Genomic DNA, 15,632 nt, shown 5'->3' with positions numbered 1-15,632 from the left:
TAAGGTAGTGTTTCTGTGTTTGGAAGGAACCATGGTTCAAGCACAGACCCCCCCGGCCATACTTCAGCTCAGTCACATGCAGGGGCTCACTTGTTCTATGGATAGTCTCCCGATCTTGCACACAGAATGAAAGAGACTCTTCTCCCCTGGCAGAGCCATAGCCAACCCCTTTCCAAAAATAAAGCAACCCCTTCAGGCAAAGGCCAGGGGAATGGGGTGGGCCTTTCACTGCCCCAGAAAGGCAGATGACTCCGGTTTTGGCAGGCCAATGGGAGAAATGACTCCACTGGGGAGAGCTCTCCCTGTGGCCTAGCTCCTGGATATTTACTTCTAGGGGCTGGGAGCAAAAGCACCTCCACTGGCTTCAACTGCAGCGACAGGGCATAAGAAGAAAAGGTATCCACCTTGTCTCCTGTATATTCATGCATCTCCTCCTCCTTGTGGCAGGGGGCCATTCCCCACTTCTATCTAACTCCCCGGGATAGGGGAAGGGTTGGACAATCCCCTTCCTGACTCCTCCTCCTGGGGGCGGGGGGGAAAGGGGCATATGCACTGAGGTCACCCAGCTGGATGGTCCCTAGAACGCCCTAAGACAAGGGCTCTGATTGGTCAAGTGACACTCACATTTCTTCTGCTGCTCCCGGATGTTCTCTCTCCACTCTGCCCGTTCGTAGTCCGATGAGATGAGGAATGTGTAACTCTATGCAGGAAGAGACACAGGAACAAGGAACATGACATTCTGACCCACCACCTCCCAGTGAGAGTTACTGGATCCAGACCCCACTAGTACACCTGCCTGCTTCCTCCCAGCACTGCTTTGGCAGTGCCAGACGGGACCCTGGCACTGTGAATGTCCTCCCAGCAACGTGCCTTCAGCACCAGCAAGGACACCTGCAGCCTGGGTTCTTCAAAGGACCACCCCGTTAATGGCAGCTGGGACAGTGGCAGCATGAGGTTCCACGACTGCTGTCTACTCTGGCCAGGCCATCCAATAGTGCGTGCCATGGGAGACTAGGTAGATGTGTGGCTAAGGAAGCAGATGCCAAAATGCCTTCAAAATGAGCTGAAGAAAATGCTGGTGACTAGATCTTGAAACGATCCATTGCCGAGTACATGCAGATACCACAGTCACCGATAACCCCACACATACAGCGCTGGAGATAAACCTCACACCACGAGCCTCTCCTACTATCTAAGAGAGAATCTCCATAGTCTGTTAGCAGTTGGAGGCCAATGAAATTAGACCTGTGAGTACCCTCCCCATGCAACTTTACTAAAGGATGAGGCTACGGCGTAGCAGCTGCAGGGCTTTATCCCAGGGGAAGTGATGCAGTTCCCACCCCTATCCGGTTAGATCCAAGCACAGGCAGATACTAGGGTGAGGGGTAAATTTCTGATTTTATTTTAAAAAATGCAAATGTACATGCAAATTAACCCTTGGGCTCCTAGTAAGTTGCCAAAGTGGCCTTCACTGTGGCACAGGCTGGACATCTGCAGCTTGGAGACTATTTTCAGATCAGCCACTGGACAACGAGATAATTACAAACTGATATATGCTTGAGCAGCTCCGATTCCCTTGGGTGGGGCACTGTGACATGCACATGCACACAAACGTCCCCCTGATGCCTCATTCTCAGTCCTATATGCAAGGCCCCAGAGACACCTGTGGAGCAGCTTACCTTGCCGTTCCGGTTGTGAACCCGGAAAGCCATGTTGGGAGACATCAGCAACAGCAGGGATTCCTGCTCAGACAGCTTCTTTTTCAACCTCTCAATGACCTTGCTGCCCTTGTTAGCCCTCTAGAGAACAGAGAGACATTCACAGAATCATAGAAGATTAGGGTTGGAAGAGACCTCAGGAGGTCATCTAGTCCAAACCCCTGCTCAAAGCAGGACCAACCCCAACTAAATCATCCCAGCAAGGGCTTTGTCAAGCCGGGCCTTCCAAACCTATGGATGGAGATTCCACCACCTCCCTAGGTAACCCATTCCAGAGCTTCACCACCCTTCTCGTGAAATAGTGTTTCCTAATATCCAACTTAGACCTCCCCCACTGCAACTTGAGACCATTGCTCCTTGTTCTGTCATCTGCCACCACTGAGAACAACCAAGCTTCATCCTCTTTGGAACCCGAAGGCTGCTATTAAATCCCCCCTCACTCTTCTCTTCTACAGACTAAACAAGACCAGTTCCCTCAGCCTCTCCTTGTAAATCACATGCCCCAGACCCCTGATCATTTTTGTTGCCATCCACTGGACTCCCTCCAATTTGTTCACATCCTTTCTGTAGTGGGGGGCGCAAAACTGGACGCAGTACTCAGATGCGGCATCACCAGTGCTGAATAGAGGGGAATAATCACTTCCCTCAATCTGCTGGCAATGTTCCTACTAATGCAGCCCAATATGCCATTAATCTTCTTGACAACAAGGGCACACTGCTGACTCATATCCAGCTTCTCATCCACTGTAATCCCCAGGTCCTTTTCTGCAGAACTGCTGCTTAGCCAGTCAGTCGCCAGTCTGTAGCGGAGCATGGGATTCTTCCATCCTAAGTGCAGGACTCTGCACTTGTCCTTGTTGAACCTCATCAGATTTCTTTTGGTCCAATCCTCCAATTTGTCTAGGTCACTCTGGACCCTATCCCTACCCTCCAGCGTATCTACCTCTCCCCCCAGTTTAGCGTCATCTGCGAACTTGCTGAGGTGCAATCCATCCTATCATTCACATAATTAATAAAGATGTTGAACAAAACCGGCCCCAGGACTGAACCCTGGGGTACTTCGCTTAATACCAGCTGCCAACTAGACATCAAGCCATTGATCACTACCCATTGAGCCCTTGAACCCACACCCAAAACCTTTGCTAAAGTCAAGTTATATCATGTCCACTGCTTTCCCCATAGCCACAGAGCCACTTATCTCATCATAGAAGGCAATCAGGTTGGTCAGGCATGATTTGCCCTGGGTGAATCCATGTTGACTGTTCCTGATCACCTTCCTCTCCTCCAAATGCTTCATGATATTTAGCTGGAGGACTCCATGATTTTTCCAGGAACCGAGGTGAGGCCGACAAGTATGTAGTTCCCCAGGCTCTCCTTCTCTTTTTTATAGATGGGCACTGTATTTGCCTTTTTCCAGTTGTCTGAGACCTCCCCTGATTGCCACGAGTTTTCAAAGATATTGGCCAATGGCTCTGCAATCACATCAGCCAATTCCCTCAGCACCCTCAGATGCATTAGATCTGGACGCATGGACTTGTGCATGTCCAGCTTTTCTACATAGTCCTCAACCTGTTCTTTCACCACTGAGGGCTGCTCACCTCCTCCCCATACTGTGTCGCCCAGGACAACAGTGTGGGAGCTGACCTTGTCTGTGAAGACCGAGGCAAAAAAAGCATTGAGTACTTCAGCTTTTTCCACATCATCTGTCACTAGGTTGTCTCCCCCATTCATTAAGGGGCACACACTTTCCCTGACCTTTTTCTTGTTGCTAACATACCTATAGAAACCCTTCTTGTTACCCTTCACATCCCTTGCTAGCTGCAACTCTAGTTGTGTTTTGGCCTTCCTGATTACACCCCTGCACGCTCAGCAATATTTTTATTCTCCTCCCTAGTCATCTGTCCAAGTTTCCACTTCTTATAAGCTTCCTTTTTGTGTTTAAATTCACCAAAGATTTCACTGTTAAGCCAAGATGGTCGCTTATCATATTTGCTATTCTTTCTGCACATCGGGATGGTTTGTTCCTGTGCCCTCAATAAGGCTTCTTTAAAATACAGCCAGCTTTCCTGGACTCCTTTCCCCCTCATATTAGCCTCCCAGGGGATCCTGCCAATCAGTTCCCTAAGGGAGTCAAAATCTGCTTTTCTGAAGTCCAGGGTCTGTTTTCTGCTGCCCTCCTTTCTTTCTTTTGTGAGGATCCTGAACTCAACTATCTCATGGTCACTGCTGCCCAGTTTGCCACCCACTTCTACTTCCTCTACCAATTCTTCCCTGTTTGTAAGCAGCAGGTCAAGAGGAGAATGGCCCCTGGTTGGTTCCTCCAGTAGCTGCACCAGGACGTTGTCCTCAACACTCTCCAAAAACTTCCTGGATTCTCTGTGCACTACTGTATTGCTCTCCCAGCAGATGTCAGGGTGATTGAAGTCCCACATTAGACCACATTATGGTGGTCTCATGCCAGAATCAATGTGGAGGAGGAGATTTGGCTCGATTTTCTGATCTGTCCCCCTCTTCCCTTTACCGGTGGCCAAACAACACTTCCATGCAGCAGTGGTTCTGCCGTCAGGGTGGGTGGAGCTCCACCCCACTTAGGAAAGAGGGAACTCTAGGTACAACAGTCAATACATTTCCCAGGCCCAGCTCTGGGCACTGCTCATAGCTGTTCATTTGAACAGCCCTTCCTGCTGAAGGCTCTACATGGGGAAGCTATTCACTGCCCCTGACTGTACAGTGCACATTTGACTAGGAGCCTCCAAACCCGTACGAGCAGTACTCCGCCACAGAACAGCACTGAGGGGCACTTTCAAAAGCATCCTTAACTAAGCATCTCCTGTGCAAATGGTGTCTTGGAGCCAGTTGGGTTATGCAGCAATAGCAGCCCCCAATCCTTTTCCCAGCTGTATGCATCTAAATCAGTTTTCAACAGAAGTCAACTAAGAGCAAGATTCTCCTTGGATGCCTAAATCCCAGAGCCCAGTCAGGCACATGCTTTGGCCCTGAAGTGTCTAAACCCACGTGTGAATCACCAGCTGAGTCAGTTAAGAGATTTTCCCCTGGATGCTATTCATACCACCCTCCTCTTCCCAAGAAACCTCTCTGAAGAGCTATCCAAGGCTGTGGACTGGAAATGTGTCCTTTGTAACTATGGGAGGAAAAATGCAGAAGGTGTTTGTACCCTGCTGGTTACATTGCAGGGTTCTCAACCTCTGCACTCTTGGCTTTCCTTCTTGGGGATAGAATGGCTTGGATTCTGCGACACCTGAGAAAATGCATGTCTAGCAAACGAAGAGAGGCCAACATTAGAGGCACAGAGCCCACTGTTTGATTGGTGACAGTGAAAGAGGTTGATATGTTTATCTATAGACTTGCTTATGCATCCAAATCTGCTAGGCTTCAAACACACTTAGAAGGCACTGCTGATATGGTGAAAATTCAGAGGTATCTTTGTATGTGACCAAAGCCACACCCAGGCTCGTGCTTAGATATCCAAGAGCTGAAATCTCTGAAAAACAGGCTCACCACATTTCTATCTGCTCTTGTGTGCCCTCGGCACAAAAGCCACCCCATTTCTCCTTCAGCAGTAAGTGTATCCAAAGACATAGCACCATGAGCAGGGCCTGCCAACATCATGAGAACATTCAACACCTAGCTGCTGTATGCTTTGTTATTCCTGGATGCCCAGAGGACACTATCACACAAGGGATAATGCATCATGCCTAACTATAGCTGCCTGCCCATCAACTACATGCATAACCAAAAGTTAGTTCTCCTGCATGTCACAAGCAAGTGCCATGGCTTAGCGGTATTACCTGTCCAAACAAACTCTGAAGGTGAGTTACCCCCCAGCAACATCCCATCTCCAGTTTCGGACGCAACGTGCACCCTTGGCTTGGGGAAGATAGCTCCACCTGCCATTACCTTTTCTCGCTGGATGTCATTCTTCATCTGGGAGATCTTGATCTTCATGGCATCCAGCTCCTCGTCAGGCACGAGTGGGATGTTGGGCACTGCCTCGGACTCGTCCACAGTTTGGAAGCTTAGGTCTGTGAGCGGAATGTACCATTTACAATCATACTGCTGGCTTTTCCTGAAAAGAAGAGGGGACAGGGCTTTAAATACCCTTGCACTCCACAAGCTCACACTGCTCTTTCCATGCTTTTCCCCCGTGGTGGTTTCAGCACTTCAAGTTGCAAGATGTGAAATAGGCTCAACCTCACTGTAATCCCTGAGATGGAGGCAAGGCTGGGGTAGGTCTGTTTTCCAGCAATGAATCTTGAAGGAGCCAATACCCCCTACCATGCTGTGTACAGTGTGCTGCCCGCTGGTGCTGCACGTAGATTTTATTTTATTTTTTTTAAAAGTGCTCACTCTGAAGCATCCCAAAGCACTTCCCAAATACAGTGATATCTTTCAATACAACCATCTCTAGGGCAGTACGCGGCAGCTTGCTGCACAAGAGCTTAAGGACTGGACCTGGGACCTCTGGATCTAAAAGCAGGAGCCTCTGCTACCTGCTGTAGAAGTTTTTCACAAGCTGTAGCTGCCTCATAAACCCCAGTGAGATCCAGCCACTAGAGGGAGATAGCGAGTAACACTACATGCAGGCTGCAACAGGAAGTGAAGACCACCACCTGAAACTGCAGGGGGAATAAAGGGAGGCAGAGTTAAATGACCCCCGCTGGAATTTGTCCAGGATGCCACAGTTAGCACCCCCGCTCTCTGGAAGATAACCATGCAGTATTTAACTCTCCGAAGTGTCTCATCTGAAGGACAATGCTACACTGTACAATGTTCCCTGTATGGGCCGCAGCTTTGCTGAGTTGGGTGCACAGGTGCAGCCGGTATGCACTGAACTAGCGTTCTGCCAAGTCCACTGCACTGCATATAGGGTGTGAAGCACAGGAAAATGGGGTGTGAAGCAGGGAAATCCTCACCCTCCAAGCTGCTTCTTGAGCTTGGCGCACAGGAACAGGTCAGTGAAAAGAAAGACATGGCGCAGTTTCCGAGCCCCCTCTACCAGCTCCACCATGAAACTGTCCTTCAAGAGCTGCCGGTGCTGTCAGAAACAGGAGACACAGTTCTAGTTAGGACAGGAGGGGTCAGTCTCTGAGCCAAGGCACTATGGCTCCTCATCAATACCTCCGGTAATATAAGCCTCCCTAGCACCAGCCCAAAGCTAGATCCTCATTAGATGGATCATTGGTGGAACATGGCAAACCTGCCCCACCCACTGCTCTCTCCACAACTTTCTGTTCCAAGGGAGACCCTCTCTGTGTGCCTGACTGAAGGGGGGCCTGAGAAATGGATGATCAATGGACGGGTCTCATTAATTGGCCTGCATGTTTACTTTTTTCCCCTCACTCGTGCTCTCTCCTTGTTCATGCCCTTCCTTGGGACTTTATCGTCTGGCTTTCTCAGACCCAATAAGGATGCATACTTTGCACAGAGGGCCATCCCAATGGCTTGGCTGGGGCCATCCTCTCTGTTGCTAATCCTGGCCACTGAATTAACTCTTTGCAGTCTGGTCCCTTCCTGTTGCTCTCTCCATCACTTGCAGGAAGTGCATAATCAGAGAAAGTGGCTGAATGTTGGGTTTCAGTTTTTAATTGGAGTCAAATCTCCACCTCCAGCTGGTGAACTGCCAGCTGGCTTGAGGCAAATACTTCTGAGAGCTGCACAGAGCGTGGTTATCCACTGCCTGGTGCAAATGCTGGACGGTTCACCCAGACTCTCCAGTTCTCACCCCCTCTTTCCAGTCACTTTTGACTTTCCAAGCATTTTCTCTGGGGGTTGAAACATCACCTGCCTGCTCTCACTCAAAGGAACCTGGCTGGAAACATCAAGCAAAATCTTTTCAGCTGTTTTAATTTATGGCAAGTCATTGACAGACCATTACACTACACACAGGGCTTGCCAGCAGCCTTCAAGAGCAAGGCATTCCACCGTTCACTAGCAGAGGGCAGTATACACCACTTCACCAGGTAAGCTTTCACATCTAGCTGTAGCCACTCTGCAGAACTACCATCGGATGAAGTGAGCTGTAGCTCACGAAAGCTTATGCTCAAATAAATTTGTTAGTCTCTAAAGTGCCACAAGTACTCCTTTTCTTTTTGAGAATACAGACTAACATGGCTGCTACTCTGAAACAAATCCAGACCATGAAATACCCTCCTCCCCACTCTGAACCTCTTTGTACGCAGAAGCTGCTAAATATTCCTGCTGCTTCCCTATTCCAACAAGTGCTGCTAAGGGATCTATATTTGCTAGTAAATCCACCAGCAGTCTCTAATCAGCCAGTAGTTGAACAGCCCCACCTGGACACGTTTTTCCTATGTATTTATTTAAAGCCTTTTTCTATTCCCTATAAAATTTCCCCAAAACGAGACACTGATCAGACCTCAGAATTAGCATGGAGCATAGCTCTGCTGCCTTTATCCCCCTCAGAAGACAGGCTCCTAGTTTCAAGGGCCTGAATGAATTCCTTGGGCCAAGTGGTTTATTTCAGACATGACAACTGTCCCCCTTTTCCTCTCCTTGGGCCTCTCCTTCAGGGTGGGGCTCTGGAGTATCATTCAAACAAAACTAGGCAGTAGTACATAGTCATCAGCAAGCTGAGGGGTTCTGTACTCCGACCTTCCCCCCCCCCCCCATCAATGGCAGACTGAATGTGAGCTAGGGGAAGTGAAATCTTGCAGGAGGTTCCAAATTGGGCTTTGGGGATTCTCAATTTGGGGGTAAGTCTGATCCTCACAAAAGTGGAAATCTTCTAGCACTGCCTTGATCCAAGTACCGAGCAGGCTTCTCTGACCAGTTCTGCCAATGCACCCTAATTCTGACCCATATCACCCCTGTTACTCTGGCGTTGGGTCCACACACTTAGATACTATGGTGATCGGTGCTTCAGCAATAACTTTTATGCCTACGTATTCTGGTGATAGCTCAGCCAATGTTATTCAATCCTGATCGAGCCCTCCCTCCCCCGGGCGGCTTTACTATCTGCCCCCTCCATTATCTCCCACACAGACAGCTTTGCCAGTGCACCCTGCTCCTGACCTACTGTATCTCTACTATTTCAGTACCAGGCTCTCGCATGCAAAAATTGCCAATTCCCAAGCTGTGCTACGTTTTGATTGGGAAATGGATGAGGTTGAAACATCCGAACAGTTACTTGTAACCAAATCAGAGTTTAAACCTACGTCTGCGAACGTAATGCCCTGTGCATTAACTCACTGTTCTCCTGTCCTCAATGTCCCCAGAACACTCTCAATGTAGAGGACACCTCTGTAGGTGTGTTCATACCCACCCACCCGCTCTCTAAACTACCTTTATCGATACCGTGATGTGAGTCCCAACAGACGACATGGTAGGGAATACAAGGGAGAGTGATGAAGCACAAGAACCGGTTCTTGTTTCTACATTCACAGTCAGAGCATCATGCATTTTTCGGTTTAAAACAACACATTGCACAAGGCTGCACTAAAGCCTTTTTGGGGTGCTAAAGAGCAGGAATCAGTCCCAGGGATGCTTGCCAATCACAAATGTCACTGCAATTCTGTGACCACCAGCAGCAAATGTTCCACTCAGTCAGTGGTGTAAACCTGTTCCCTGACAGATCACAGTACCATTTCTAGACAGGATCCTGGGGAGCCGGGAAATCCAATGGTGAGTCAGGCTTGGAAAAGTCTGTGGATGTGCCGATGTTTATTTTTAGATGGGTGTGAGCCTCCTCAATCCTCCCTGGGTTTGGAGAGCATGCCTCCCTGCATTAATGTCTCTGCTACTGATGTGTGCTCATTTCCCCCCCCCCCCAAGGACTAGAGAGCGACCAGCCCAGGAGTATCTAGGCAGAAACCAAGGATAGGCCTTGTCAAGGGCAAACCCCCACCTTCCACAGCTGGGGAGGATTCAATTTGAGAGAGAAAGAGAAATGAGGCAGAAAGAATGGTATTTTTCAGCAATCCAGAACTCTAATTTAATGTTTTTAGAGCTGATGAATATTTATTACGATGCAAATCAACTCTGCTCCTCTGAGGCGTGTGAACAGCTGCTTGTTTCCAGCCAAATCTCTGCTCACAATCCTTAGGTGTAAATATGTTCTCACACATCAATCTCATTTGTTACCCAGTTGCAATTCTGGGGTACAGTGCTGATCCTCCATTCCTCCCCCCACTCCATGAGGGTCTTGTGGCACAATCCTGCCTTAGGGGAGGCTGCTGCTGTGCCCCTGTGGCAGGCCGGAGATGAGAGGGTTAGGCAGGTGTGGTTAACAAGGTCCCGATCATTTGCTCAGTAACCAGGCAGGAGGTTCCTTTCATAACACTCTTGAAGCCCATGGGGAGCAGGAACAGGGCCACTGTCTGCAGTCTCTATCCCCTGCTGAAAGAAACCATGTCTCTAAATTCTGATCTGAAAACAGAGGGGACAGGCCACAGTGACTGCTGGGTCAAAAGCAGCTCTTTCCCAAAGAGCTGCCCATTCAAGGCAGGACTCCCATCCTGCTGAGACATTGCTAGCTTAGGGAGAAAGTTTCCTTCTTACAGGGGCCTCAGCTAAAGCCATTCCTGGTAGTTGATGCCAGGTCACACACAGTGCGCCCCCTTCTGAGAAATTCAGCGAAGCCAGCAAATAGCCTAATGCTTGGTCCTTGCACAGACTCATGTGAGCTGTTCAAGAAGGAATCTGTTCGGCTTGGATGTGATTCAGTTTGATCTCCCCTCTGGATGTGTCAGGGCTCTGATACCTAGGCTGAGGGTCAGAACGGAAGAGTCTCCACAGGCCTGGACTACCTCGGCCATGGCTCCAAATACAACCAGGGACTGCAGCCAATGGAGTTGCTGAGGGTTCCCACCTGCCCCCCATAACATCACAAGAGTGTAGGTGCAGGCAAAGGCAGTGACCGCAGGGGACTGAGAGTGTGAATATTCTCACATGGCATTGGGATTCCAGATCCAGCCACTGCCCCCGACCTCACTCAGGGCATCCACTCCCTTCCGTTACCAAGAGCCTCAGTCACAGGGGCAACCTGCATAGCCCCTGCCTGTAAACATCCAGGCAGGCTCTTCCAGGTAGCAGGTTCCCACTCGCTCAGAAAAGTTCCATGTCCAAAATTCCCCATCAACCCAAACAGGAAGTTCAGTACCGCCACAGGCAGAGCCCTGCTGTGATGCGGAGAGCCACCATCCTGTCAGCCGGGGATGCTGTTCCTGAGGCAACGCTGATCTATGCTGAGTTTATCTGATCTAGCACTTGGGGGATAAACTGTCCAGATCCTCGAGACAAGACGCTAGCATGAGGCACCGGAATGACTCCTACGGAGGTGGGATTTCTCAGGAAAGGAGGCTGGCTGGGGAGCCTGGCAGAGGATGTATTCTAGTCAAGCGTAGGAAGTCAGGGAAGGGGGTGGAGGGGATGTATTCCAGTCAGCGGCTAGGAGGGAAAAATTTACCAAGCCGCACGGGGGGGGGGGGGGATTTTCTTCCCTCTTCTGCTCTATTAAGAGTTCTGACTCATGAGCCTACCAGAGACATGTCCCTGCAAGGGGGACCCAGGGAGATATCTTCATAGATGACGACCCAGGGAGCTCCCAGCTACTGTGGGCGAGAGGCAGGGGGAAAGGAAGCCTGAAGAGTGGCTTTATAGAGCAGGCTGGGATCTCTCTCTCCACAGTAGGGTGCTTGCCGAGCCTGAGCTGGGGGATGGATTTAGCTGCCTGCTTCTCCTGGAACTTGACAAGACTTGGTATAATAGGTGCACATCAGGCTGCTGATCACTGACTGGGGAGTGTTTCCAGTAGGGAGCTGCTGGGGTTACACCCTTTGCTGTGATGACTCATCTGGCAGGGAGGGTTCAGCAGGTCAAGGGGAGACAATAAAAGGATTTCCCAACCAGCTGACTACAGGCTTCTTTACCAGAGAGCAAAGGGTGCCTCTCCCCATGAGTTGGTCAGCGCATGCCTAATCCCCCCGCCCAGCCCCAGGAGAAGTCAGCATGCCCCTCAGACATTCCCAGTGCCCGTCGGCACACGCCCAGGGTTCACACGCTGCCTCAGCCACGCTCCCTGGGCAGAGGAGACCGAGTCCAACAAGGAGACTGCTAGACAGAATCTGCTGCACCAGCGACCGGCTACAGGCTGCCTCAGTGCAGGGGAGCGAGAGGCCCAGGGAGCATGCCCTACAGGACTGCGATCAGGCAGTCTCCCTGAGGAAGACAGAGCCAGCCTCGCAGATGTGACCCCGTCAGCCCCCTAGAACACAGAGACTGTTCACTTCCTCTTCAGAGTCCCCACCAACCCGGCCACAGAGCCAGCACCCATAGACCTTGGCAACTCACACCATACAAAGGGGACTCCAGCAGCTCAAACCCTGGCTGGAGGATACTGGTGCCCTAGGTCAGGATGTCTCCAAGTCAGCGACATGGATCCCCCATTCCTTTCCCTCCCCATCTCTCCCCCCCAGGCCAATCAACCTCCCAATCTAGCTATCTCCTCACTGGCATCCTTTTGGGGGCCCTATGTTTATAACAGACTTCTGGGCCATAGGGTGTTTTGGGCAGATGGCTGTTTGCTGCAAGGCTCTCCTGTCAGAGTTACTGTACCCACCCCACTTATCCAGCTTATTCCTCCTGGCTTGACTGAGGAATAGCAACACCATCACTAGTGTATAAAAAATGTAAGAGAAGAGCCTCCCCCACCATCCAAAGACCCTGGGGGAGCATATGGGCTACAGCCACATTCAGGTGGGCTTAATACCAGAGTGGTGACTGAGCATCCAGCACACACACTTCCATCAGTAACACCCTAAGATGAGCAGCATTCCTGCCAGGACAGTGCAGTACTGCCAGACAAGAGCCTGGGCTGGGTCCCAGCGTCTGCTCCAGCCTTACCTCCCAGACCTCTCTCTGCCCTGCTTCCTCTTCCCCTTGCATACCTAACACCTGCCTCCTCCCTTTTCTGTCGGTGCCTCACTGCTTTGGGCACAAGAGCCTTCCCCCCTGCTGCTCCTGCCACCTGGACAGCCTCCCTGCATTTCCTGCCTCTTCATCTCTTCTCTCCCTTGCCTTTGAGTTTCTCAACCAGCCTCACAACCGCCTGCACCTTCATTTATTGATTGCATCATGTTTTCACTGGTTGCTGCCTCTAATGTCGTGTGCTGTCTGCTGTTGTGTATTATTTAACTCCAGATAGAGAGGCAGGCTACCTGTTTGTCTGAGATGCACAATGCAAAGTAAAACTTGTAATAGCTGTTCATCTGGATTTAAGATCTGCAAAGGGCTGTCTACCTGTCAGAGCTGAGGAGGTGTATCCTGGGTAGTGACGGCAGAAGACTGCGGCACGTGTGGGTGAGAGTTACAGGAAAGAATGGTACATGTGTGATGCAGGAGGAGGAGGATGGTAAAGCACAAAAGGATGGATACTGGCACATGTCATTAAGGAAGAGGTGGTTTGGATTTCTGCAGAGTGTAGGAGGAGAATGATTCCTGTGTTTGATGCAAGAGCAGCGTGACAGGACATCGGGATCATCTGCTGAGGAATTAATGAGCTTCTCTTAATAGTCTAACAGCCTTTTGTTTTCCAAAGTGACTGTCAGTGGGAGCGATAGGGCTTCAGCCAGGAGACAGAGTGTGGGATCTAAACCTGTATTTCTGAGTACACTGCTGCAAACGGCATCTTCCCAGGGCCACTAGAAGCAGCGATCCCCAGGCCCCAAGGGGTCCGAGACCAGCCCACAAACCCAGTGACACTCCAGTTCACACCCTTGCCTGTTTCCTTTTGTAAACAGTCCCCTATTGTTCTCTTTCCCTACTTCAAACTCTTCCTAATGCGACTGCAGCCTAAACCCAATGATGCTCTGCCACTCAGAGGTCACCTGGCTGATCCCTCAGAGGCAATTCACCGTTAGATGCGTTTACCAGTTAACTACAGAAATATGGAGCTTGCAGTCCACAGCCAGGCTTGAGCGTCTCAGATACGATGGTGAAAAACATGAGACAGGCTCAGACAGACGGACTGGGGCCCTCCTGCAGTGGGAATCTGCCTCTCTCCCCTAAGGGGCTCAATGCTTTTAGCAGTTCCATTAACTCCTGCGTTACAAGAAAAGGCAGAACTGGATAGAGAACAGTGGAGGGGGAAGTTTCAGCGTTAAGCTCTTGCTCAGAGAGGAGACATCAACTCCTCCAGCCAGCCATTCTCACAGGGGCTGCAGCTAGGAACCTCTGGGAAAGGTGCACCGGAGTGGTGCCAAACCAGCCTCCCCACTGGAGGTTGTGCAGGATCACTGGGTATAACCTTAGGGACTGATCCTTCTGGAGCGCTTGGGGATTTTTCCCCTCAAAAGACCCCCTATAACTGAAACAAAGAAAATGAATGGTGGCGGGTGAAGAGTCGGCTGTAAGCAAACAAGGCCCCATCCACAAAACGAGGTCCTGGCTTGGAGCTGCGGTGGGGCCACATGCACAAGACAAGAAGGAATCTGAACTTCTCACATGCCCTAAATCAGGAGGCTTCATGTCACTCAGGGACACCCCAGCGAGCTCTTTATTGCTATTTGGCAAGTTACTGAAGTGGGCACTTAGGAAAGGATCAATCAGAAACACTAACAAGCAGGAAGGAGAAAAGAGGATGAGAGGGAGGGAGGCAGGCATTTCCATGCTCCTTGGCAGGGGAGATTCTGGAACTAAGATATGTCCTCAGAAGCATAATATTCCATCCAGGTTTCTGTTCCTTCGCAGGGGGATGTCCCCCCATGATGGGTGCAGTGGTTATCTCCTTCTGCCACCTATGAACCAAATCCTAGACACTACATCTTTCCCCACAAGTCCATGGGTTGCATGCTGGGGAGACAAGTGACTCAGTTCCCCACTATAGGCTAGAGAAGAACCCCAGAGCCGCACCCTGGCCTTGACAGAGCCTCATTTCTTCTGGCTTTTGTTGCCATTAGCATCCTGCCCACATCCCTGAAGTATGCAGAAACTCTGCCCCCTCCTTACGTCTGGAACCCGCCAGGCCTACACACTCGGGAAGCCATAGGCTGCCTCAGGACCATACCTCCCATTTCAATTCCCATCGAAGGATCGAATGCACAGATCACAAAGGAAACGGGGCTGAATCTGCAGCTCTCCCTTGCCCTGTCAGCATTGCTGTATTGCACAGTAAGCTGAGACACTGTGGAGAAGGGGGACAGGTAATACCGATGGCCGTGAGAGCAATGTGCTGGGCTGTCCTTGCCATGCCATATAGGTCACAGCAGTAGTCCTGGTTTGGGCATGGACTGAGAAGTGTCTCGGGCAAGATGCTGGAGTTACTTTATGGAATATTCCAGTGGATAGGATGGGAGGGAACAAGCTACTCTGTCGTGAGCAGCACTTGCTTTCCTCACTGTGTACAGGATGCGGCCAAGTGCCTTGTAGCAAATGAAAGCACCTAAAGCAGCGGACCAATAACCTTGGGTCACACCTTGGGGGAGGGAGTGTGTGTGGAAGGTTGTGTATACACACACACACACACACACACACACACACACACACACCAACCAACCCACCCACCCACCCACCCACACTCACTTTTAGCAGCCTGTCACTAGGGAGATTAACCAGCAAAAGAAAGCAGCAGCAAGAAGCAGGCAAAGGGGATTTACATCCTCCCTGTGCTGTGCTCACCAAAGGGAAAAAACACTCTACATTAAAGATGGGTATTGGGAGCTGTTTGCTGGCTGGAAAAAGAAAGCAAGAGAAAAAAGGGCTCCTTTATATGCACGCTAACAATGGAGGTCAGTACCTGAGCACTGTGTGAGAGGAGGAGGCTGGAGCTACAGCAGCTAGCCCGTTCCCCTGCCAAAGGAATCTCCAATGGGAGGGAGGTAAATAATAAATAAAAGCCATCAAAGCAAGCTGGCTATTCATTAAAATAAAAAATGCAAT

General features: G+C 50.3%; 1 protein-coding gene across 3 annotated transcripts in view; it reads right to left on the bottom strand.

The window, feature by feature from the left end:
- Positions 1 to 15,632, bottom strand: part of BCR (BCR activator of RhoGEF and GTPase) — a 129,728-nt gene that overhangs the window by 26,022 nt on the left and 88,074 nt on the right. For all 3 annotated transcript variants that reach the window (XM_038373593.2, XM_043497869.1, XM_043497870.1), the window contains 4 exons: positions 6,653 to 6,774; positions 5,637 to 5,805; positions 1,680 to 1,799; positions 625 to 700 (listed from right to left, as the gene is read on the bottom strand). In XM_038373593.2, coding sequence (XP_038229521.1) covers positions 625 to 700; positions 1,680 to 1,799; positions 5,637 to 5,805; positions 6,653 to 6,774 — 487 coding nt within the window. The remainder of the gene's footprint in view (positions 1 to 624; positions 701 to 1,679; positions 1,800 to 5,636; positions 5,806 to 6,652; positions 6,775 to 15,632) is intronic.

This window comes from Dermochelys coriacea, chromosome 15 (assembly GCF_009764565.3).
Source record: "Dermochelys coriacea isolate rDerCor1 chromosome 15, rDerCor1.pri.v4, whole genome shotgun sequence".
NCBI classification, from domain to species: Eukaryota; Metazoa; Chordata; order Testudines; family Dermochelyidae; genus Dermochelys; species Dermochelys coriacea.
The sequence above is the reverse complement of the archived record's forward strand: the minus strand, read 5'-3'. Positions and strand labels throughout refer to the sequence as shown.